General features: G+C 41.0%; 1 protein-coding gene across 5 annotated transcripts in view; it reads right to left on the bottom strand.

Annotated features, from left to right (window-relative positions):
* SF3B3 (splicing factor 3b subunit 3) overlaps positions 1 to 24,269 on the bottom strand; it is a 57,268-nt gene that overhangs the window by 10,645 nt on the left and 22,354 nt on the right. For all 5 annotated transcript variants that reach the window (XM_078438966.1, XM_078438965.1, XM_078438964.1 and 2 more), the window contains exons 10-25: positions 23,807 to 23,902; positions 19,766 to 19,838; positions 14,183 to 14,334; positions 13,493 to 13,648; positions 12,372 to 12,527; positions 11,711 to 11,854; positions 8,655 to 8,777; positions 7,766 to 7,920; positions 6,376 to 6,550; positions 5,409 to 5,614; positions 5,151 to 5,307; positions 3,837 to 3,962; positions 3,184 to 3,396; positions 1,767 to 1,865; positions 915 to 1,058; positions 114 to 218 (exon numbers count right to left, since the gene is read on the bottom strand). In XM_078438966.1, coding sequence (XP_078295092.1) covers positions 114 to 218; positions 915 to 1,058; positions 1,767 to 1,865; positions 3,184 to 3,396; positions 3,837 to 3,962; positions 5,151 to 5,307; positions 5,409 to 5,614; positions 6,376 to 6,550; positions 7,766 to 7,920; positions 8,655 to 8,777; positions 11,711 to 11,854; positions 12,372 to 12,527; positions 13,493 to 13,648; positions 14,183 to 14,334; positions 19,766 to 19,838; positions 23,807 to 23,902 — 2,280 coding nt within the window. The remainder of the gene's footprint in view (positions 1 to 113; positions 219 to 914; positions 1,059 to 1,766; positions 1,866 to 3,183; positions 3,397 to 3,836; positions 3,963 to 5,150; positions 5,308 to 5,408; positions 5,615 to 6,375; positions 6,551 to 7,765; positions 7,921 to 8,654; positions 8,778 to 11,710; positions 11,855 to 12,371; positions 12,528 to 13,492; positions 13,649 to 14,182; positions 14,335 to 19,765; positions 19,839 to 23,806; positions 23,903 to 24,269) is intronic.

Below are 24,269 nucleotides of genomic sequence, written 5' to 3' on the forward strand. Positions count from 1 at the left end.
AAAGACAGAGGTCCACAGAAAAGACAAGTTAAATGAGCTAAAGATCCCCCTTTTCAATTCAGATTTCCAACAAGACCCCCAGGTTCTAGTGTGTAGTAAGGTTAAGACCTTACCTTAACAGGGAAGTAATAGGAACGAAAGCTGAGGTGGTCTCGCCCACAGAGAGGGGGATGCTCAGACCGTAGGTGCATTTCCACATGCTGGAAGAAGTCATGGTCCTGGTGGAAGAAACAAAGAATCTGTCACTAAAAGAAAAAAGTGATTTCAACTACTAGTCTATGGTTTCCAGAAGCAAAATGAACAGACAAGCCATTGATTTTTTTTTTTTTACCACACAGATATTAACTACTTGCTAACAAATTGCTTAATTTGTTAACAAATTGCTTTGTTTGTTAACAAATTGCTCCTTTGACAATCACAGGTTTTCCTGCTACAAGATAGAGAAAACATGAAAGAAACCCCACCTGTATTTACAGAACACAAGAGAACACCATATGTAAAGAGTGATTTGTGAAGTCAGATTCCTGATCCCAGCTTCTTTAGCTGGAATGACATAAATCCAATTTAGCCAATCCCAGAGTTGACTCGAGGAGGCAGATTAAATGCACAGTACTCATCATCCATCATTCCTACTCTTGTGGGGTTTGGTTCTGGGGCTTTGGCCTCTGACTAATGCTATATCCACATCAGAACTGAACCAAACCCAGGTACAGTATGAAAACAAATGGCTTTTCCCACAGGGGTGGGAGGGGGATATCAGGATTCTTATCTTCCTAGGCACATCTGTCACTTTATAAAACTTCCAGAACATGCCTAGTTGCAAGTGGGGACATAAGATTTGTCCTCTTAGGCTGATTTATCACCAAGAAACAACCTTGCCAAAGCAAAGGCCAGAAGAGTGTGGGAGATTTTACCTCATGGGATGTGAATGGGACAAGGATGCCAATTCCTCCTGACAAGGTGGTATAGACAAGCGATTCTGAGCCTCCGGGGATCAGTGTGGTCTTCTGTAATGACAGCACTGTCTCGCCTACATGGTAGTTCATGATCACCTCTGCCTGCAAGTCAAAAACAGACTAGTAACTATGTGTGCCCTCACAACCTGTTCTAGATTACCAAGAGCAAGGAGTGCCTCCAAAGGGCAGATTTCATCTTCTTTTAAATCCAAAACTCACTAACACTTAAAAATACTTCAGAATGTTAACATTTACTTGAGATTAATGTCCCCACCAACATGCTAAAGTTAGATCATTTCTGATAAACAATTAGAGTGAAAAAAATTTTTGTTAAATTATCAAGTTTACATAAAAAAACCCACAGAAAATTATTAAAAAGCAACAATCATTAGACTTGCCTTCTAAAATAGATCTAAGAAGTCCAGAGATGCTTTGCTACAGAAATACATGCCTATAGGAGAAAAGTAAAGAACCCAGAACATCTCAGAGAGAAGCTGATTCATAAAGGGAGTGACCCTATTTAACAATTTTTTCCAAGAAACTCATTATGCTCCACTCAACTGCTAAAATGTCTTGGAAAAAAATCTTATTTCTACAGTCATAAAAATAGAACGTTGACTTGGTCATTTTACATCAAACCTAGCATCTGTCCATCACAGGCCATAAAAGGACTTCCATACACAGGAGAGTACTCAGCAGAATCATGTGCGCTGTGGATAAGTGACTAAAAACTGTTCCCTCAGTGAGGGCCATGGGGAATGTACTATGCAGGCTGGCTCCCGTCCTTCCGAGCCCCTTCTGTAATCCTACCTTCTGAGAGGCCCCATTGAGCAAGCCCCGGTCCCACAGGGCTTTGTTTCCTGTGGGATCCTCATCCACTTCATCATTGGTGTTAGGTGGGAGCCTTACCTACAAGGAAGTGACACAAGTCAGAGGACTGGGTCCTACACTTACTCACCTGAATCACCAAGCAATGTTTGCCCCAGATCCTTGAAAGCAAGCCTGGGACACCAACTTTGGCATAGGCCTGAGCTGGTTTCCTGCACCTAGTGTCTGAGTGAGAAACTCAAGAGTATCAAGCCCTAAGCAAAAGCAAACCAAAGGCCATAGGACATAAATAAGAAAAGTGACACTGGGCTTAAAAAGAGAAGCCGGAGCCTGGGTAACTCAGTCGGTTAAGCTTCTGACTTCGGCTCAGATCATGATCTCACAGTTCGTGAGTTCAAGCCCTGCATCAGGCTCTCTGCTGTCAGTGCGTTCCTGTTTGGGATCCTCTCTCTCCTTCTCTCTCTGCCCCTCCCCCAAGCGCATGTGCTGGCTCTCTCTCAAAAATAAACAAACATTAAAAAAGAGAGAGAGAGGGGTGCCTGGGTGGCTCAGTCAGTTAAGCGGCCGAATTCGGCTCAGGTCATGATCTCGCGGTCCGTGAGTTTGAGTCCCGCATCAGACTCTGTGCTGACAGCTCAGAGCCTGGAGCCTGTTTCAGATTCTGTGTCTCCCTCTCTCTGACCCTCCCCCGTTCAAGCTCTGTCTCTCTCTGTCTCAAAAATAAACGTTAAAAAAAAAAAAAAATTTTTTTTTAAAAAGAGAGGCCAAAATTCTGATAAAAGTAAAAATATATATTACTCATTAGTTCAAATGAAACCTATCACTATTAAATTATGTTCCAGGGGTTCCTGGATGGCTTAGCCAGTTAAGTGTCTGACTCTTGATTTTGGCTCAGGTCATGATCTCACAGTTCCCGAATTTGAGTCTCACACTGGGTTCTGTGCTGACAGTGCGCAGCCTGCTTGGGATTCTCTCTCTCCCTCTCTGCTCCTCCCCTACTCGTGCTCGCTCGCTCTCAAAAAAAAAAAAAACCCTAAACATTAAAAAAAATCATATTCCAATGAAGATGAAGAAGGTGAACTGGTAGATGGTAGAAGGATGGAGGAGGGGAGGTTCTAAATGACAAGAATGGGGCAGCTGCCTAACTCAGTTGATTTGGGGGTTGTGAGTTTGACCCCCCACATTGAGTGCAGTAATTACTTTAAAAAAAAACTTTAAAAATAAATAAAATTTAAAAAAATTAAAAAATGATAAGAAAGCTTACATAACAGTTTCATTTTTAGAGGCAGCCTTAGTAGGATTGAATTTTATACTCATTTTTACTTTCCATATTAGAAATCACAGTCCTGGGTCCCAGCTTTTCCACACATCAATGTAAGCCAAGTAAACATCAACTCACCACACAAATGTTGCCAAACTTATCTGCCCCAGCCACAGTGTCATAGTCCAGAAGGCTAGCCGTAGTGACCCATCGTGGGTAAGTATCATCAGCAAAAATGATGAGCTGGTTCTCATTACGCTTGTATCGAACCCAGATGAAACTTTCTTGGACGTCAGACACAATTACCCTGTGTCCAATAGTCTGGATCCCAGAGATGTAATTGGCAATATGCTGGGAAAAACACGGACAGCAATAGGAGTAACCTTGAGGTTCAGAACACACAGAAAGTCCAGCTGCTCCTGACTTCAACACATACAGGGCCTAGAGAATAGTAGTCAGCAAAAAATTGCTAAAAGACAGGAAAAAAACTACTGGTTTTAATATAGAGGAAATATATGCCCAGTTCTCAGAGTTAAATACCTTATAGAAGCAAGCAGGACAGAATCCTTATAGAAGCAAGCAGGACAGAATCTGGTTCTTTATGTGAAGAAATCAAGAAAGCCACCTAACTGCTCTCGTTCTCCAGGCTCAAAGGCCTCATTCTTAGGCTGAAATTGGGGAACTACAAGGTCCTAATAAAGAGACGTGATTTTAAGTTACTGTCCACCATCCTGCCAATGTTTCCTTCTTCCACACTAGCTACATCTGAAGCCCTCTACCAGCATATTTACCTTGTTCTCACACTTTCGGAGTAACTTCTTCTTCCCCAAGTCATAGACTCGCAGAAGCTTCCCCACACCAATCAACACCCTCCCCTGGAATGGGGCAATGGCAGCAGGGACCTCTTCCACTGGAGTCTGTGAGAAGAAAAGCAGGTAATGCAGCTATCAGAACACCAGTCATACGCTGGCCCCACCCTCTCAAACCTAAAATATCTTTACAGGCATCTGTCAGGAAGACAATGAGTGATCATCTTTTGCTCATCAGAGAAATAAATCACACATACAACAGTTTCTATGAAACAGAGTGTTTGGGTAAATAGGCCCCATACACTGCACATCACTCAGCAAATCAATCAGTGCCACAGGTGGAAGGAAGCCCTCAGGCCTGAGGAATGCTGTCTCTGAGCCCATGCTAATTCAAATGGTGCTATTAACTAATAGTGAAGACTCAATACTGGAGAAGTGATTGCTGCTTGTGGACGGATTGGAATGGAGTGCTAGTGACAAGGGAGACACAATGAGTTTAGCACCAAGACAACTCCATGAAGTAACTGTTTCTTAGAGGATACTTCCCTGTGGAAGGGCTGAAGGAGAGGAGATACATAAATGTACTGTGTGAAAGAACAGGAATTTTTTTCCTTAACTTAAAAATTGTGGCTAAGTCAGATGAATGTCCGACTTTGGCTCAGGTGATGATCTCACAGTTCCTAATTCAAGCTCCACAACAGGCTCTGTGCTAGCAGGTCAAAGCCTGGAGCCTCTTTCAGATTCTGTGTCTCCCTCTCTCTCTCTCTCTCTCTGCCCCTTTCCCGCTTGTATGCATGCATTCTCTCTCAAAAATAAACTTTAAAAAAAATAAAATTTGTGATTAAAACACACATAAAATTTACCACTTTAATCATTTTTAAGCATACAGTTCAGTGACATCAAACATATTCACAGTGTTGTGCAACCAAAACCACCATGCATCCCCAGAACTTCTCTGTATCTGTTAAATATTAACTCTTGAGAGAATATTAATTCTTTAGAACTGCTGGATTTTGGTAACAAATTGCTGCCTGCTTAGTAAAACTAGTAAACAAGGGGCCAATTCAGTGTGCATCTATTTCACCACTGTGGATGGTTAGCACATAGGCTTCCGGTGGGACACCCAGGCAATTGAGCTTCACTGGAGCATGAAAACCCCAGCATTTTCTGTGTGCCACCAACAGATGGAACACCATCAATGAGCTGGTTCCCAAAATGGTCACCAGAAGACCTGACCCACAACTTAAGCAAAAGTGGGAGAGTCTAGTAGGACCTAAGATCCAGGCTGGTTCCTACCTTGTGCAAAAACTCCAATTTTTCCCCATTGTTCACAAGCTTGTAGGTATAGACAAAGCCCCCTGCTACAGACCGGGGATTGAGTATCAGGTCTTTGGCCACGCCCACCAACACATACCAATCATCACCAGTATTGGAGAACCTACAAACAGCCACACTGTATACAGAGAAAGAAGCAGGAATCAAGCATTAGTTATAGGCCAGAAAATTCCCATAAGAGCCTCCAAAACCCTGGAGCTGATGTCCTAAGCTCCTTACCTAAAAGCAGCCTCATTCTGTTCTAGCTGGACAAGGTCTAGTGTGTTCCCTTGAATAGGATTCATGACTCGGATCACAGAGGCCCACTGCCCATTGCCAGCCTTAGGAGCTCCAAAAATGGATTCAGGGAGGTTTTCATTCAGGAACGCTGCTGCCATCTCTGCAGCAAGCTCCCGCTCGTCCTCCCCTGCTGCTTCTACCATTTCCTAAATCAAAAACAAAACAAACGAAAATAAAAACAAGGAAGAGTTGGTGTGTTCAGAAGTGGGTGCTGGGTGAGAAGTGGTCAAGTAGCAAAAACACCTCCAAGAAGAGTTCATATTATATACAGTAGCAAAGTCTGTAGGCCAAAACCAGATTTCCCAAAACAAAGATTAAAGGGAAAGGTGTATACACAAGGGGAGGAGGGAAAACCACTAAAGGGGAAATCAGGTACTTCTTTTTTTTAATACCAAAAAACTGAACATCAACTGACAAATAACCAACAAATGGTCTGAGATACATAAAATGAAAACACAATTCTTCCACCTACCCCATCTAACTTCCCATGCTAATAAGACTACTATTTGTCTCCTCTCTTCCAGGCCAGATACAGTTCTACATGGTTGGATCTATTTGTTTTTTGCTGGGAAATGATTTCTGGAAAGAAGAAGTGTTGTGGAAAATATGAAAGCTGTCTCCTTTGGGCTCAAATCCAGGAAACACATACAGAGACTGTTTAGGAAGCTCAAAGACTGAACAACTATGTTCTAAGAAATAAAGCTGAGTACTAAATAAACCCAGGTCAGTATATTAGTTCCAAGTCACAAGAAAACCTCTAAAACTAAGGATTCTGGCAAAGGGCTCTACTTAAAGGACCTGACAAGAGCCTGGATCTTTAGAATATAATAAAAAATTACATAAGTTTAAACTTTTCAACTAAATTTCAGTGCCTTTTAATTGAACCCTAAAAGTCAAGTCTCATTACCTCTGCCATCTGTTGCTTTCTCTGAGCTTTTGTAGCTTCTGTGTAGGCATTGTGGTCTGTCTCAATGATGATAAGGTTGTTACTCTCTGGGTGAATGACAAATTTCCTGGGTGTATACTGCAATGGAAAGGCTACCTGATTGAAGACAGCACCTAGCTTCTCCAATGCTAAAATCCTATGGGGAGAAAGGCAGGGAATTAATAGATTATTCATTCAGGAACTAGAAAATGATGTCAAAATAGTCCATGAGCAGTCACAGCAAATGCATCAACCCCTCAAGCTCTAATGCTGGCAGTAAGAAGCATGCCTTCTAATATAGAAGATTCTGCACAATAGACATATCCTAGAAGGGACTTCCACTCCAGGAACAGCCAGCAACTATTCATGGTGACTCTGGTTTTCACCGTTGAAACCCACATTAGAACCTTCAAAGGAGGGGCACCTGGGTGGCTCAGTCAGTTAAGCCTCTGACTTCAGCTCAGGCCAAGATCTCAGGGTTGTGGGTTCGAGCCCCACATCGGGCTCTGTACTGACAGCTCAGAGCCTGAAGCATACTTTGATTTGTCTCCCTCTCTCCCTCTGCCCTTCCCTAGCTCACTGTCTCTCTCAAAAATAAATAAACATTAAAAAAGAGAGATAAAACACCATGCAGGTAAGGCAATTCTGCTGAAATAGAAGGTATATATGTGTGTGGAGGTTAGAGAGAGAGTGAACAATGACTGAAAAGATCCTGAAAGCTACTGCATAGATCTGGGAGTTCACCTGGTAAGTTATCCACTTGTTAAGTTATAGCCTCTTGATAGAGTTGCTCTTATGATGAGCCAATACTTACAACCAGGACATGAACATGGGTGGCAGCAAAAGACCAAAAAAGAAAAAAACAAACCCAAAACTTGAGACAGTCAAAACAATATAGATAGTGCACACTCTAACATACTCAGCGTAAATAGGAGTCTGTCAACTTACAAAAGGCCTAAAGAATTTATACTGAGGTTAAAACTGAACATGTAACACTGCAAATAAGACAGAATGAGAAAAAGATATCAGAGATTCAATTCCTGCCTGCTCTAAAACTAATCCAATGGCGCTGCCCTGGAAAACAAGATTCTTAAATCTTAAGAAAAGTGAACTGTACTGATCAGTATATTAAAACTTGGCCGTGAAAATCTAAACAGAAGCTAAAACTTCAGACACTGAAACTTGGCTACCAATACTTAATTAAAATCCTGAGCCAAATGAAGGTTTCGGTTCCAACACCCTAGTCCCACGGTGAAGAGTCGGCTCACTGCCACCAAGTCATCGCTTCATCACTTTTGCCAACACTCTAGCAGAACCAGAATCCCAGCCATTGGCAGAACTTCCCAGTGGGCTTGCAATGTGGAACTCTCACCTCAGGGTATTGGTGGAGATGGCAACAATGCCCTCGGGACACTGTTCAGAGGCGAAGCCAGACGCAAATTCCAGGGTCTCATAAGACAAGGGGGTGAGATGGAAACGAGACTGGTAAGAATAGCTCAACCACGAGCGGCTAGACATGGCCAACACCTGAGGAAAGAAAAACACCTCCAATAAGCTTGGGATAAACACAAACTTGGAATGCTAACCGAACTCCGAACTGCGTACCTGTAACTTTCAGTCTGCAAAATATCCCAACGAATTTTGGAAACCTAAAAGGCTACCTTAAGATTAAAAAAGTCCTGGAGAAGAGGCAGTATGTATGGCTTACTATCTGCGCAAAGCATGAGCTACTATCTGTTAAGACCTAATCACTCAATCTCTTTACATTTCCACATGTGTAAAATGCGAATACTATCATAAGGCTGGACAGTTGCAAGAATGACATGCTATTGCACCTAATGCTGACTTCAAGTCAAGAACTAGCATAGCACCCAGCAATAGTAACATTCTTAGATACAAAGGACACAATGTTTCCCAATCTCTTTCACATTACTTGGTAAACCCTGGTATTGGTATAAGGTTGCTTGTGGAAAAAGGTACCCCAGATGGGAAGTTTCTAACTACCTCTCAATCACCTCCATTTGCCCAGCCTGAGGGCTGAACAGATCCATATCCTAACCTACCCACAACCAAAACAGCATGGAAAGCTCTGGATGAAGGGATCCACAAGTTCCTATATGAAAGAAACTTACAAGAGGGAGCTAATGTCAAACTAACTATATATGGGTGAATTAATAATAGCAAAACTTACACCAAGGGAACTTTTCTCAGCTGATGCCACTAACGTCTAAACATGCTGCCTGCCCACTTTCATTACTTACTGCCTCTTGGCCTTGCATCCGGACACGAAAGAGTTTCACAGGACGAGACCCCAGGTACCTAGTGCGGGTGTCAGACAGATCCCCAGTGACGGGGTCCAGGACAGTTCTCAGCAGCACACCATTCTAATAAAAAAGAGAGTGGGTGAAACTTATCCATAATGGAAGATCCCTCCCTTGGCGACTTCACAAAATATGTAAGTTCAGAATAGATGGAAGGAAATGACTTGCTGGTTTAAAAAATATCCTAATGATCAGCAAGCCACTTGCTCATTCAAGTAGTTACTGAACATTTACTAAATGAAAAGCACTTATTTTTCACTGTATATCCTTTAAAATTCTTTTACCATGTATGTTAAACTATTCTTTTTTAAAGTTTATTTATTTGTTTTGAGAGAGACAGAGAGAGTGTAATGGGGGAAGGGGTAGAGAAAGAGGGAGAATCTCAAGCAGGCTCTGTGAACTCACAAACTGTGTTTGCCTGGGCTCGTCCCTGAGCTGGGTTCTGCCTGTGATAGCATGAAGCCTGCTTGGGATTCTCTCTCCATCTCTCTCTCCCCCTCCCCTACTCACGCATGTTCGCTCCCTAAAAACAGACATTAAAAAAAAAAGACTCTTAAGAGAATTGGCTAATTCAGGGCTGGGGCAAAAATATTCCAAGTGTATATAGGGCACTCTGTTATGCCAGAAGGAAGGCCCCAAAGAGAATGGAGTCATATTCAAACGACAAAAAACCTAACTTCAAAAGGGAACTTCTACTCATCTAAAAAGAGGCAATTTAGTATCCACAAATGAAAAATACAATAGTTTAAAGCACAAATATATAAAAATCTGCAAGTTCAGGTTATCCAAAAAAACTAAAAATAAAAAATTACTTCATTAGTCCCCACTGGAGACTACTCTGGCACCAATTCCTTACTGTGAAAACAGATAAACAAAGGGGAAAAAACAAAGTACTTATCCGTTCCCTCTACAAACTGTATTTTGGGATAGGCAAATTTCCTCTTTAGAGAAAAGTTCCAGCTAATAAAATGAAGAATGAAATAGAAAATTGTCATTTCCCAGTCCCTAATGACATAATGAATCTAGGCAATGTGCCATCAATGACTGTTATTAGGTAAAAGGTTGATGAGAAGATAATGTGTCCTTAAGTATAAGATACAAAATATCAGGGGGCGCCTGGGTGGCTCAGTCAGTTAAGAGTCTGACTCTTGATTTCAGTTCAGGACACGATCTCTCGGGTTCGAGAGTTTGAGCCCTGCATCGGGCTCTGGGCTGACAGCTCAGAGCCTGGAGCCTACTTTGGATTCTGTGTCTCCCTTTCTGTTTGCACTCTATCTCTCTCTCTCAAAAATAAATATACATCGGGGCACCTGGGTTACTCAGTCGGTTAAGCGTCCCACTTCAGCTCAGGTTATGATCTCACAGTTTATGAGTTCGAGCCCCACATCGGGCTCTGTGCTGACAGTGCAGAGCCTGGAGCGTGCTTCAGATTCTGTGCCTCCCTCTCTTTCTGACCCTCCCCCACTCATTCTCTTTCTCTCTCTCTCAAAAAATAAACATTAAAAAATTAAACAAACAAACATAGGGGCATCTGTGGTGACTCGGTTGAGTGTCTAACTTCAGCTCAGGCCATGATCTCACAGCTCGTGAACTCAAACCCTACATCGGGGTCTCTGCTTTCGGCATACAGCCCACTTCAGATCCTCCATCTCCCTCCTCTCTGCCCCTCCACTGCTTGTGTTCATTCTCTCTCTCACACATAAACGTTAAAAAAAAATTAAACCTTTAAAAAATTCAAAAAATAAAAATACCAGATTTCAAAGACTTTGTTAAAAAAGAGAGAACAAAGTTATCTTAATTTTTATACAGATAACAAATTGAAATGACATTTTAAACAAAAATGTTTAAATAAAACATTACAGTTAACTTCATCTGTTCCTTTTTCGTGGCTACAGGAATATTTAAGTTACATGGGGCTTATGTTATATTTTTAATGGACAGCATGCTCTAGATCCACCCTCTAGTCTATAGGAATTACAGAGAATAGAACAGTAACATTAAACACACAAGAAAGGATTCTGCCAAATCCAAAAGGCAGAAATTCTTCAAAACAAATGATCTGGTTTCTTTAAAAAAAAAAAAAAAAAAAAAAAAAGGTGTAGGACAATTTTTCTTTAAGTTATTATTTATTTATTTTGAAAGAGAGAGAGAGAGAGAGAGAGAGCAGGGGAGGGGCAGAGAGAGAGGGAGAGAGAGAATCCCAAGCCTGCTTGGGAATCCCAAGCACTGCTGTCAGTGCAGAGCCTGATGCAAGGGTTGAACTCATCAACCACGAGAACATGACCTGAGCTGAAATCAAAAGGCACATACTTAACCAACTGAGCCACACAGACACCCCTAGGGTAGGACAGTTATTAAAAGAAACAAAGGGGGAGGCAGCGCCTGAGCGACCCCTCTCCCATTCACGCTCTCTCTCTTAAAAATAAACAAGACATTAAATAAATAAATAAATAAATAAATAAATAACGATAAAAATAAAAGAAACAAAGGGATAGGTCATGCAAATGCAAACTGTGGATAGCTTTATGCAGATCCTAAGTAGAACCAAAGGTAAAAACATTTTTGAGAAAAACAAAACCAACACAAACCAAGAAACACCAGAACACGAATAAGGTATCAGATATTAAAGAACTGTTAAGTTGTATTCAGCATGATAATAAAATTGAGGCCTAAAAAGAAAACAACCCACACATCTGTTAGAGCTACAGTCTCAAATAGTGAAACTTATGATTGCAAATAACTTGTAGTGTTAATATAATATAATATAATATAATATAATATAATATAATATAATATAAGTATAATATAATATAACTTATTTTTTTAGGCCTGACTTGTTCTAATTAGAGAGGAGAGAAGTGGAACACAGACCAGCACCATTCACTTTTCATGAGGTGGTAAAATGAAACCACAGGCACAGCAAATGCCCATATAGAACAAGGAGTGCATAAAAGCTAAAGAAGGCCTGACCCCAATGTGAGCCTCAGATCTCTTACCTGTAACCCAATATTCAAGTATAGGAAGCCAATAGAGCCCCTCTCACCCAGCTCATCTTGCTTCTCAGTCCCACCCATTTCCACAATACACAAGGACTCAGGCTGGGCTGGGAGAGCTTGCATGCTCAGAGGCTGCAAACAGTCCTAAGGAGGAAAGAGAAAAGAATAAAAGAGGGGAAATGACCAATTTTGGGGAAAAAAAATCTAATTCTCAGAATGAAGAAACAACTTTCTTGTGGAGGGGAATCCTATAGTGAGCTTTAAATGGGTTAACACTAGTTAAACCAAATCTTAGAATAAGCTCTGGAGAGAACCATGCTTTCCTTTCTGTAAAAGTAGATAATGGTAAAGGTAAATAAGCAAAGGCAGCTCTTAAAAGTCATCTAAGGCCCTGGAGCCAAGTCCAAGTCCTTTTCAGCAGTCTTGGGTTTTTTTGTTTCTTTTTCACCACAAACGGAGACAAGGCTTAAGGCAAAACAACACTTAGCAGTCTGCCATCAGGATCTTCAAAAAGACTCCCCACGTGTGCTGCTATGGTACTCAGAAGTGGCAGATGCTGATTTCAGGGTCTAGCCCAGACAACTTCAGAGATGCCCATCAGGAGTGGGCCAGCAGCTCAGTTTCCAATGGGAAGATCCTTGAAGTCAAGGGTGACACTCACTGAGGGGTCCAGGGAGATGATTCTGACAGTATTGTCCACCAGCCCCACAGCAAGGAAGCGAGACCGCTGCTCTCCAGGAGGCACGTTGGCCAGACTCATGCACACCACATCGGCTGACATCTCCTTCCGCTCTGTGTACTCATTCAGCTGTCCTGACTACAGAAGTAAGAAAGAGAGGTCACAAACGACTCCCACTTGCCCCTAAACCCTGAGCCTGGGAAAGGACTGTTAAGTTCCTTTTTGTTTCCTCTCACCCTTCTTACTATAATCAATAACCAAGAATTTCTCTACATAAGGCCAGGAGCAAGCAAAACTACTGATGAGACAATCAAGAGACAACACAATGTTTTTGTCTTTAATAAATACAATATGTTACAAATTTTCTAAACCAACCTAGCTCTCAGGAAATAGAAATATAGAAAACTATTCATCTGTTCATGAGAACACTTTGGATAAAAGATAATTCAAATATGAATTCAAATTCAAATACTTAAACAAATCTCAACCAGAGGTACAGTTAGACTATACAGGTTGACCACGTCCAGAAACTTTGCTGAGAGCATGATAAGTATACCCAATATCCTTCCATACAGAAAAGCAAAAGAAAATTTCTGAAATGGCTTCAGATTGTAAAAATTAAAACCTTTAGCCAATATTTGTTGGAAAAGTAGAATGTGAAGGGCAAGAGAATAAAATATTTCATTGCTAAGATGGAACTTCCTAACTCTAGTTAGATTTAAAACATGAGGGGCACCTGCATGGCTCAGTTGGTTAAGCATCCAACATTGGCTCAGGTCATGATCTCACGGTTCATGGGTTTGAGCCCCACATCAGGTTCTGTGCTGATAGCTCAGAGACTGAAGCCTGCTTCAGATTCTGCGTCTCCCTCTCTCTCTGCCCCAACCCTGTTCATGCCCTCTTTCTCAAAAATAAACATTAAAAAAAAAAAAAAAAAAAGAATTAAAACATGAACTTAGCCTCCCTATCCCATCCCCACTGGGCTGGATTTGCTTGTGAACACTTTCCCTCCTCAATTCTCTTTGTGAATACTGAACTACAACTCTCATCTTTACCTCTGGATCCTAACACTAAGTTCCACAATGAATGATAAAATAACATACAGGATCCATCTCAAAATAGACCAGCTCTCCTCCTGTCAGGGCAATCACCACTTGTCGCTGGTTCACAGCACATTTCACAATCGTTTTCTTCCCAGGGGTCTTCCACTCATTGACTCGCTTGTCTGCTCTTATATGCCGAATGCCATCAGGATACACCTACAGTCAGCAACAAGAAGAAGGAAACCGACTTTAGCAATGTGACTCTGTACTCAGCATGACCCTCACCCTTACCAGATGGGTCACTCCTGTCCGAACTGGCACCACTGCAATGAGGCACCAATCGGGTCAATGACAAAAAGAATCACTAGGTCCCAGACAAGTCAAATTAACCTAAATTCATGTTTGCAATGTTCACTTCAAAAGAGTTCAAAGTGGGGCGCCTGGGTGGCTCAGTCGGTTAAGCCTCCGACTTCAGCTCAGGTCATGAGCTCACGATCTGTGAGTTCGAACCCCGCGTCGGGCTCTGTGCTGACCGCTCAGAGCCTAGAGCCTGTTTCGGATTCTGTGTCTCCCTCTCTCTCTGACCCTCCCCCATTCATGCTCTGTCTCTCTGTCTCAAAAATAAATAAACGTTAAAAAAAAAAATTAAAAAAAAAAAAAAAAGAGTTAAAAGCTCATTAATGTAAGCACAGCAGTCTACACCACAATGAAAGGATAAAGTAAGGTGAATAACTCTCTGGGAATCCTGACCTGTACCAAGGCATCATCTCCTAACAAGGAGCAGGATAAGGTTGGGGTTGTGCCCAGGAACCCAGAGTCAGTCACTTCTTCCACAGTCTCTCCGATGGATAGTACAAGTGTGGCGTTCACGAAAGACACAATGATATAGGCATCAAACTCATCTGCAAAAAGGAAAGAGGAGTTGGTTAGCTAAGAACTCATTAGTTACAAAGCCAAATGAGATATACTAAGTTTTCTCTTCAGAAACCTTCCAAGGAACTTCTTCTATGTGTAGTCATCACACAGACTCATGTGGCAAACAGCACAAGATGATCCAAAGGATAATTGAAAATAGTAACACCCTACAGATACACTTTGCTTCCTCAAAGGCCTGAATACATTGAGTACATATGGCTACCCCTAACACCTCTGAAAATCAATTTTTCTTGAGACATTTGCTGGAAAAATCCAAGAGGACAAAGCAGGGGAACAGGCAGGAGGAAATTCTGAAAACTACAATATTTACATATACTGAACTTAGAGCTTATTTATTTGTGCTAGATGCCCATCACAATCCATTCTTAAAGATAATCGTTATAACTAGGAAAGGACCCCAGCCTCTTCCAAAAACCGATTCTGTGGGAACATAATACCTGATGAATAAAACAGATTACTTAAGCTTCAATGAGACTGTCACCCTCAGGTTTAAAACAGCGAATCCTAGGATATCCCAATTAAAATGAGATAAGAGCATTAACCAAGAAGCATTTTATTGTTTATACTGTCAGCCCTTGACCTTTCTACTCTCATTATTTAAAAATGCAACTATTGGGGAGCCTGGGCGGCTCAGTCAGTTAAGCGGCCGACTTCACCTCAGGTCATGATCGTGGTCCGTGAGTTTGAGCCCCGCGTCGGGCTCTGTGCTGACAGCTCAGAGCCTGGAGCCTGTTTCAGATTCTGTGTCTCCCTCTCTCTGACCCTCCCCCGTTCATGCTCTGTCTCTCTCCGTCTCAAAAATAAATAAATGTTAAAAAAAAAAAAAAAATTTTAAAAAAGCAACTATTCAGTGGTCAGGAACAACCCTATTAGGATTTGCTTTTCATTTAACGAAACACAGTTATGAATAAACACAAATGAGTTTCTCCAAGTCAGAGGCAGTTAAAGGCCACCTGTTTCCCATATATATATTCCATCCTACACATAAAACACCTCTGTGCATCTCCCACACCCAGTACAATGTTTGGCATAAAACTTTTCAAATGATGAATAGAGAAAGGTATGTTATTTTTTAAGGAAGGGTTAAGATTTTTCTATTTTACTTCCGAATTTTATGTATCAATTCCCCTTTCTGTCTCCCCCTCATACAGAAATCAGGTCAACAGGGGACTGAATGACAAGTAGACAAGGTACTAAATTAGAGTGGCTACCTTACTCATAGAAGTAGCTATAGGACCCTGCGTGCCTGAGCCCTTGTCAGAGCTCAACACCCTAGGGCTGATCCATCCCACACACGACAAGGACACAGTATGGATTCTGATTGCTCCAAAGGTAGTTCAGGTGAACCAAGATTATTCACTTAGTTCGGCAGAATCAGTGTTCTTTACAGAAAAAGAGACCAACTAAAGATGTATCATTGGTGTAGCCTACAGCAGTATTCTGCCCTATGAGCAGGACGTAGTCAATTTGGTGGGCTGTAATCAGCATTTTTAAATAGAAATATATAGAAATAAATATATTTTATGAAATTGCTTCACACATGAAATTACTCACACAGTAAGGGTGAGTAAGGTTTTCCAAACTTTTCCTTAATAATACATGTGTGTACTGAGTGGCTGAAAGGCAAGGATCAAAGATCATTCCCAACGGGTATAATCTAACGGCTACACCAGGAATCCAGAATAAGGTTCAAGTTCTAAATCATAAGGAGTAACAACGGACAAGTAGATATGCTGGTTTTAGATTATTTTTGTTACAACTGTCAAGATGTTATCAAATGCTTTGAGGACACCTTATAAAATGACTTTGTAAGACCAGGACCATGTAAATAAGGACATGGTTGCCCCTGAAATGGATGTCTTAACAGTTTACAACAAAACCAAAATCGATCTCCACACAACGCCAAACATGGAAGCTTTACTCCAGCTGTTCTTGAACTGGAAGTTTCTATTGTGTAAAAATAACAGTAATTACTTAATTTTAATATTACATGAATACTATGTCTTTTCCCACACTCTCATTACTGAAACCTTGTATCTTAAAAACTATGCCAGAACAAATTAAAGCCAAACATCAAAGGGCTGTTAACTGGCCAGGATTTCTGGTCTCTTCCTTCAATCAAGGGGAAAGGGAGGAACTTCAGCAAAGAGACCATGCAAATTTTGACTTACATGCAAGAGAATGAAGGGAGAGAGGAAGGAAAGCTGCCTGGGACTTTATCTTCCCTTTGACCCAAGGCCCCATACTGTTCAGACACAAAAACAGAGAGATGCTCAGGGGATTTACATACATTTGCTGAGCAATGCAACAAGCAGTAGAGCTTTACATCACAGATTTCCTCAAAATATCCATTACCCTAGGAATACTAGGCACACTGTAACTTCTACCCTTTCCATTCTATATCCAGGAGGACCTATAGCCGGCTAATTGCTCATGTCCTAAGGAAGTTACAGGTTAAAAGTTGGGAGTTCAGGGGGCACCTGGGTGGCTTAGTTGGTTAAGTAATCAATTCTTGAGTTTGGTTCAGGTCATGACCTCACGGTTTGTGAGATCGAGTCCTGCACTGAGCTCTGCGCTGATGGCGTGGAGACTGCTTGGGATTCTCTCTCTCCCTTTCTCTCTAGCTCCTCCCTAGCTCCTCCCTAGCTCACATGCACAGGCGCGCACACTCTCTCTCTCCCTCTCAAAAACAAACATTTAAAAAAAATTTGGAGTTCAAAACAAAATCAAGGGAAATGACCAGATACATCCATGTTGCCTTTTTCCAGAAGTTACAAGTTTCACATAAAAGAACATCAATGTCATCATATTAGGGTATGAGAATGCATCTTTGTCTCACTTAAAGAGGACTTTTATCTGAGCACTGCTGAAGCAGCCCATGGGGAAGGAAAGCATTCTTCTTTCCTCTGTGTTGGCATCTGAAGCTCAAAACACAGCTCACTCCAAAACTGAGGGACCACAGATGCTGAGTGACCAAAGATGGTTTAAGCTTCCAGTGTCTCATTCTCACTTTACACTCTATTTGGTTCCTGTCTTGCCTCAGCAGTCCTGATTATACTAAAAAAAACACAACAAAACAAAACAAAAATAGGTGGCTTTCTCCAGGGCTTGAGTCAGTACACCTGGAACATATGAATCACCAAAGGAGAGTACGGAGTTAAGGTTTTCTAGCTACAGGTTCTTTCAGCTTTAGTGAAAGACATATCAGTCGTACTTTCTACTTAGGGAAAAAGTAAGGGAAGCCGATCCCTGCCTCCAACCATTTAATATACAGGCAGATGGGTGTGCCATCACTACAATGCACATGAACAGCCAATTTCAAAGTTACCCTCTGAGATGCCATCAGGGCGGTCTTAATATTTTGTACAAATCCCTCTCCCTGGGTAAACTAGAAGACCCCATGGTAGACCCTAGCAGTATGTACACACCTGTGGTGATCAGCACCTTCACCAGCCACCTGTGGAAGAGAAAAAAAGGCTTGGTATTGGTAGTGTGCATCACCAAGTACCAGCCAAGGTTAGTAGTTGCCTGAACACTGCAGCATGTGTGGACATGTGGGATAGTCACACAACAGTAACTTGGAGTATCTGGAAAGAGAATGAACAGAGAGAACCTGACCTGTTTTTGTGGGTGATCACCCAAATTATCGTTTCTAAGAGTGAAATTTATCAGGATGTAGTCAATTCCTAAAACTTGACAAGAAAAATATTCAGCTACAAGTTCCATCATGCAACATACTGCTTATCACTAACTCATCAAGCATTGTCCAAAAAAGTCTTTTCTGATTCTCCAACATATGCCAATTCCCTCTCCTCTAACCTGTCCTGGCAACATGCTTGTGTGCCTTTCATTACATCAGAACACATAGTAGTTTTGTGTACTTGTCTTCTTGTGTTAGATGGCAAGGGCTCTGAGAGTAGAGATCCAATCCTTTCTTAATTACTAAGTACAAGGTGGACACTAGAAAGACTGCACGATGACAGTATAAAACTTAACCTAAAGACCAGCAAGACCGACAGACTCCAACTTCAGCGTTAGTCAAAGGAACACTGGACTGGAAGCTCAGAGACCATGCTGTCAGACTATTACCTCAACGCACTATCTTGAAAGAGTCAACTCCTACTTTTTCTGCCTTCATCATAAAAATGAGGGGGAACTTTCCTGTAAATCTAAAACTACTTTAAAGTAAAGTTCAAGTACTAGAAAACAAAACAAGAAAGAGGAATACTAAGTTTTATCTCAAAGGCTTAAAAAATTCAGAGTGTAGGCAATGTTTTCATCAGGAGTTGTAATACCAACCAGCCGCCAAGCTAAAGGTGAACATCAATTTGACTAGTTTCTTTACGAAGAAATTATACAAAATGGGAAAATCAAAATCAGTCATCTACTAATTATCTTCTAGCAAAAATAAACCGACTAATTTCCTATTTGGTTTTTCTATCTACTCAACTCAGACTTGGTTCAAACACCCACATGAAAACAAAATCCACCATAATGTGTATTCTACGAATAACATGAGGTTTCCCTCCTACACATTTCCCAACTCCCATAAAATCAAACATCAGAACATCAAAATATCAGGACATCAAAATATCAGGAAGATTTCCAGCTGTTTTCTTGAAAAAGCTTTCTATGCTGGCCAGGGTGATCTCACCAGGCCCACATTCCTGAGGGAACAAGAGGAAGATGAAGTCTAAGAATAGAAATGACCTACACCCACAGAGAATCCAAGGGAAAATGAGAATTAAGTTTCATTCCTCAAATTCAACTGATTCAAGAATATCCTGCTGTCACACTGTTATGCATTTTTACCTAAATTTCAAAATTTTAGGATGAGGTGACCATTTTTATCCAAGAACTCAGACTCCTCTTTCCTCCATCCACTCTTTTCCACCCATTCAAAAATTATGATTCCATTCAATCTCAATCTTCAGTTCCCTTAAGCACAATTCCACCCATTGAGCAGGACTAATTGATTAATAAGCTTAACTAAATCTCTTAATACCTAGGACAACACCTTCAACTTCACCATGGTTTCAGCACAACAGGAGAAAACTGCTGAAGAAAACTGAAGAAGCAAAAAACTTTCCCTCACACCACACCTCTTACAGATGCAACAGGATGAATATGGTCAAAGAACAACATGTATGACAGCTCTACAATACGGGAGTGTAGATGTATTAACAGCCACCCTAATGCACCCCTTACTCATGCATACAAAAAAGGTGCAGGCATCCTGATTGAGAGAGCCTGAAAAACATGGTGTCAGGCCAGAAAAAGTTTCTAGTATATTGTTAAATGAAGCAATATAAAAACATTACGAATGCAACCTCCTAAGCCTTCTACTGTCGATGTTACCCAGACCCACATTTTGACTGTTGGGAAAGGGCTACTTACCTTCAATGTGCCGACGCACTGTCCAGACAGCATTGGGGTTACCGGGTAACTCAGAGACAGCCATTTCTGACACCTGACAGGGGAGGATACAAACCACAGATCCAATGAGCATAGAAATTAGCTCCTTGCTTACAACTACACTTGATAACAGGATTCTGATACAGCAGTGCTCATACTGCATGCTGGATTAAAAGAATGGAACTGGAGCACCTGACAGGCTCAGTTGGTAGAGCATGTGACTCCTGATCTCGGGGTTTTAAGTTTGAGTTCCATGTTGAGTGTAGAGATTACTTACTAATGAAAAAAAAAAAAATCTTTAAAAGAATGGAAATATCAGGGGCGCCTGGGTGGCTCAGTCGGTTGAGCACCTGACTTCGGCTCAGGTCATGATCTCACGGTTGGTGAGTTCAAGGCCCGCGTTGGGCTCTGTGCTGAAAGCTCAGAGCCTGGAGCCTACTTTGGATTCTTTGTCTCCCTCTCTCTCTGCCCCTGCCCCCCTCATGTTCTCTCAAAAATAAATAAACATTAACCAAAAAAAAAAAAGAAAGAATGGAAATATTCTGTCAAAAAAAAAGAGTTAAGAGCCAAAAAGGCTTGGAAATATTGGAGATCCCCATAACAAACTTTAGCAAAATGGGATGGAATGTTCAGGAGGATAGTTGCTGCAGCAAAAACCATACATTTCCTTTGGGTATGCCATGCCTGCATCCTCCTCAAAAAGAGAGCACGTGGAATGAAACAGCCATCTAAGCCCATTTCTCTTCCTAACCCCCTTAAGGCCAAATCACATCTCTCTTCAAGGACCAATTCAAATGGCACATCCTGTAGGAAAAATCTTCCCTTATCCTCTTGCCTGGCAGTCCACACTCCCTCCTATAAGCTCTCATAGAAATCCCAATCACCACCTCACAGGGGATCCTATGTGATTTCCTAAATCCTAAAAAGTAATTTCAGGAATTATTCTGTCCTTCCTATTAGATTTTTTACGTTCCATAAGAATAGACTCAAGGTGCACTTGGGTGGCTCAGTTGGTTGAGCATCTGACTTCAGCTCAGGTCATGATCTCACAGTCCGTGGGTTCGAGCCCCGCACCAGGCTCTGTGCTGACAGCTCAGAGCCTGGAGCCTGCTTCAGATTCTGTGTCTCCCTCTCTCTCTGCCCCTCCCCTGCTCACACTTTGTCTCTGTCTCAAAAATCAATAAAAACATTTTTTTAAAAAATGTAAAGATTAGACTCAAGAAGCCTCTGAATATCCTGTAAGTTCTCAAACATGAGAGGAAATGAAATACCTGAGATGAAATGATCTAGAGGAGAAAACTAGGTATATGTTATTATACCTGAACTTTCTGCACTATATCTAATTTTTCTGTAAATATAAAACCATTCCAAAATAAAAATGTTATTTTTAAAACCACCGAGAAACAATTAGACAGCTTAATATATTATACTGTGTAACCACATTTTATAAAAAGAACTCACATATATCCATTAAAGGCATTACCTTTTTTTTTACTTTACTGATAAAATAATAGGAATACCTCATCATGGAACAGGAGAACTGTGGAAAACTTCATCACCAATAAAACTTAAGTGTTAGGTGTGTGATACTCTATACCAAGTGTAATAGTGACAATGACCCTGCTCAAACGAGACCACAATAAAGCTAAACAACAAAGTTCAACAAATAGGTATACAAGGGGGGCACCTGGGTGGCTCAGTTGGTTAATAGCTTCGGCTCAAGTCATGGTCTCATGGTTTATGAATTCGAGTCCCATGTCAGGCTCTGTGATGACAGCGGAGAGCCTGAAGCCTGCTTCAGATTCTGTGTCTCCCTCTCTCTGCCCCTCCCCCGCTTATACTCGGTCTTTCAAAAATAAACATTAAAAAATTTTTAAAAAATAGATATACAGGAACAAAGCAATGTTCAACAATTTCAAAATATTTTTCTGTATAATCAAGATCTTTTATAGAATTGGAAAAAAATTGGGAGGGGGCAGGGTTGCCTGAGTGGCTCAGTCGGTTGAGGATCCGACTTTAGCTCAGGTTGTGATCTCGCGGTCCATGAGTTCAGGACCCACATCAGGCTCTGTGCTGGCAGCTCAGAGCCTGGAGCCTGCTTCAGATCCTGTGTCTCCCTCTCTCTCTGCCCCTCCACCAGTCGTGCTCTTTCTCAAAAACTAAATGAAAAAAATTTTTAAAAATTTAAAAAATTGGGAGGGGGCCGAAGACTCAAAAACAATGATTCTTAATTGGGTCCTTTATCTCTTCTACTGTAGACAACACTTTCTGATAATGCACATACGCACTTTTGGTGGAGAATGCTAGCTTCCACCAAATGCTAAATGGGATCCAACAAGCAATAACTAAAAACTATTAGTCTAAATTAGATTTGAGTCATTAAAAATTTGGTGGCCTGATATTTTTGGCACAGCCAAAAAAATCTTCAAATTTCTGAAAGAGAAATATATTCTTTTTAAAGTTTATTTATTTTGAGAGAGCGAGAGCACGTGCACACAAGTGGAGGGAGAGGCAGAAAGGGAGGAGAAAAAATCCCAAGCAGACTCTGCGCTGTCGGCACAGCCCAATCCCACAAACCACGAGACCATGACCTGAGCCAAAACCAAGAGTCAGACACTTAATCCACCCAGGCACCCCCTGAAACACATTAACAGTGGTAATAGGTAACATACTTGTTACTGTACGCCAGAACTTGAGCTAAGTGCTTCTTTATATGCATTACCTCACTTAACTCACACAACAATCTTTAAAGCAGGTACTTAACTTCATTTTACAGAAGAGGAAACAAAAGTTTAGTAATAGCTATTAAGTGATAGAGCCAGAATTCAAAACCAAGGTCATCTTAGCTGCGTTCCAATAAAAATTTACAAAATCAGGCAGTGGGCCATTGAGAGCTTATAGCATGCCAACCCTCAACTATGAAGCAAACTGTCATAGGAAGCTTTGTTTTGCTCCTAACAAAACCAAGTTCAAGGAACTTGCTAAAAAGCATGAACCCTAGAATCGCAGGAAGATGTAGCATTTGAAAAGATAATTTTGGGGGCACCTGGGTGGCTCAGTTGGTTAAGCATCCAACTTCAGCTCAGGTCATGATCTCACAGTTTGTGGGTTTAAGCTCACGCCAGACTCTGTGCTGTCAGCCCAGAGCCTGGAACCTACTTCTGTGTCTCCCTCTCTCTCTGCTCCTCCCCCACATATGTGCATGCAGGCTCTCTCTCTTAAAAATACACAAACATTAAAAAAAAATTAAAAAGAAAGTTCTGAGTGTCTATATCACCTAAAAGATGCAACAATAAAGGATTTATTACATAAATTCTGATCCAACCACTATAGTGGAATATTATAGAAACACTAAAAATAATACAACCTAAGAATACATAATAAACTTGGTAAAATACAAAAACATATACATTGAGGTAAAAAGATATAATTATCTAAAAACAATGAACACAGACCAAGACTAGAAAAAAAATGGAATAAAATGTTCCATGCAGATATCCTCTGTTATGACTTGTGAGCCTGGAACCAGTAAAGATTATTTTCCCCCTTTGATCCTCACTTGCCAATTTTTTAAAATGTGCCTATTGTGCTAACATGTCAAAGAACAGGAAATTTAAACTCTAACTTTTATGGAAATAGGAAAGAAAACACTTTTTCTTTCACAGAAACATTAAATATACCATTGATCTCATTAGAATAAAGTTATAAGTGGGGCGCCTGGGTGGCTCAGTCGGTTGAGAGACCGACTTCGGCTCAGGTCACGATCTCATGGTTTGTGGGTTCGAGCCCCGCGTCGGGCTCTGTGCTGACAGCTCAGAGCCTGGAGCCTGCTTCTGATTCTGTGTCTCCCTCTCTCTCTGCCCCTCCCTCACTCATGCTCTGTCTCTCCCTGTCTCAGAAATAAATAAACGTTAAAAAAAAAATTAAAAAAAAAAAAAAAAAAAAAAAAAGAATAAAGTTACAAGCTGCTTTTCCAATGCTTTTCTCCAAACCCTGCAGATGATCTAAAAGTACCCATCTTACCTCAAGTCCGTGCCGTAGGACTCTCAGAGATGATCGGGGTCCCCTACCGCAGGCCACATACAGCTGTGGTGTGTCTTCATTGGCCAGATCAGCTATCTGCACAGTGAAAAAGACAAAAAATGTCTACTTTTACCAAGTTTTCACACCGAATTTGATTATTCTCAGGGGACAAAATACTTTTTAATTTACTAAACTTACATATTGGCTATAAGCCCTGGGGGAATCAAGGGGAAAAGCCCCCATATTCCAAAAAACAAACCAGTTTGCAGCAGCAACTTTAAGAAAAAAAGGCTTGTACCAATTCTTAAATTAGCAGAGCATTCCTTACTTAGTGAAATGAGTGTTATATAACCTCCAAATGAAATTTACCATTTCCTTTCAGCTAAAAATATAAACTATAATATTATCAGGATCTGTGACTGTCACCAACAAAAATCATACTTATTCATAATGTTAAAATTTA

Source organism: Panthera onca, chromosome E2 (assembly GCF_046562875.1).
Source record: "Panthera onca isolate mPanOnc1 chromosome E2, mPanOnc1 haplotype 2, whole genome shotgun sequence".
Lineage (NCBI taxonomy): Eukaryota > Metazoa > Chordata > Mammalia > Carnivora > Felidae > Panthera > Panthera onca.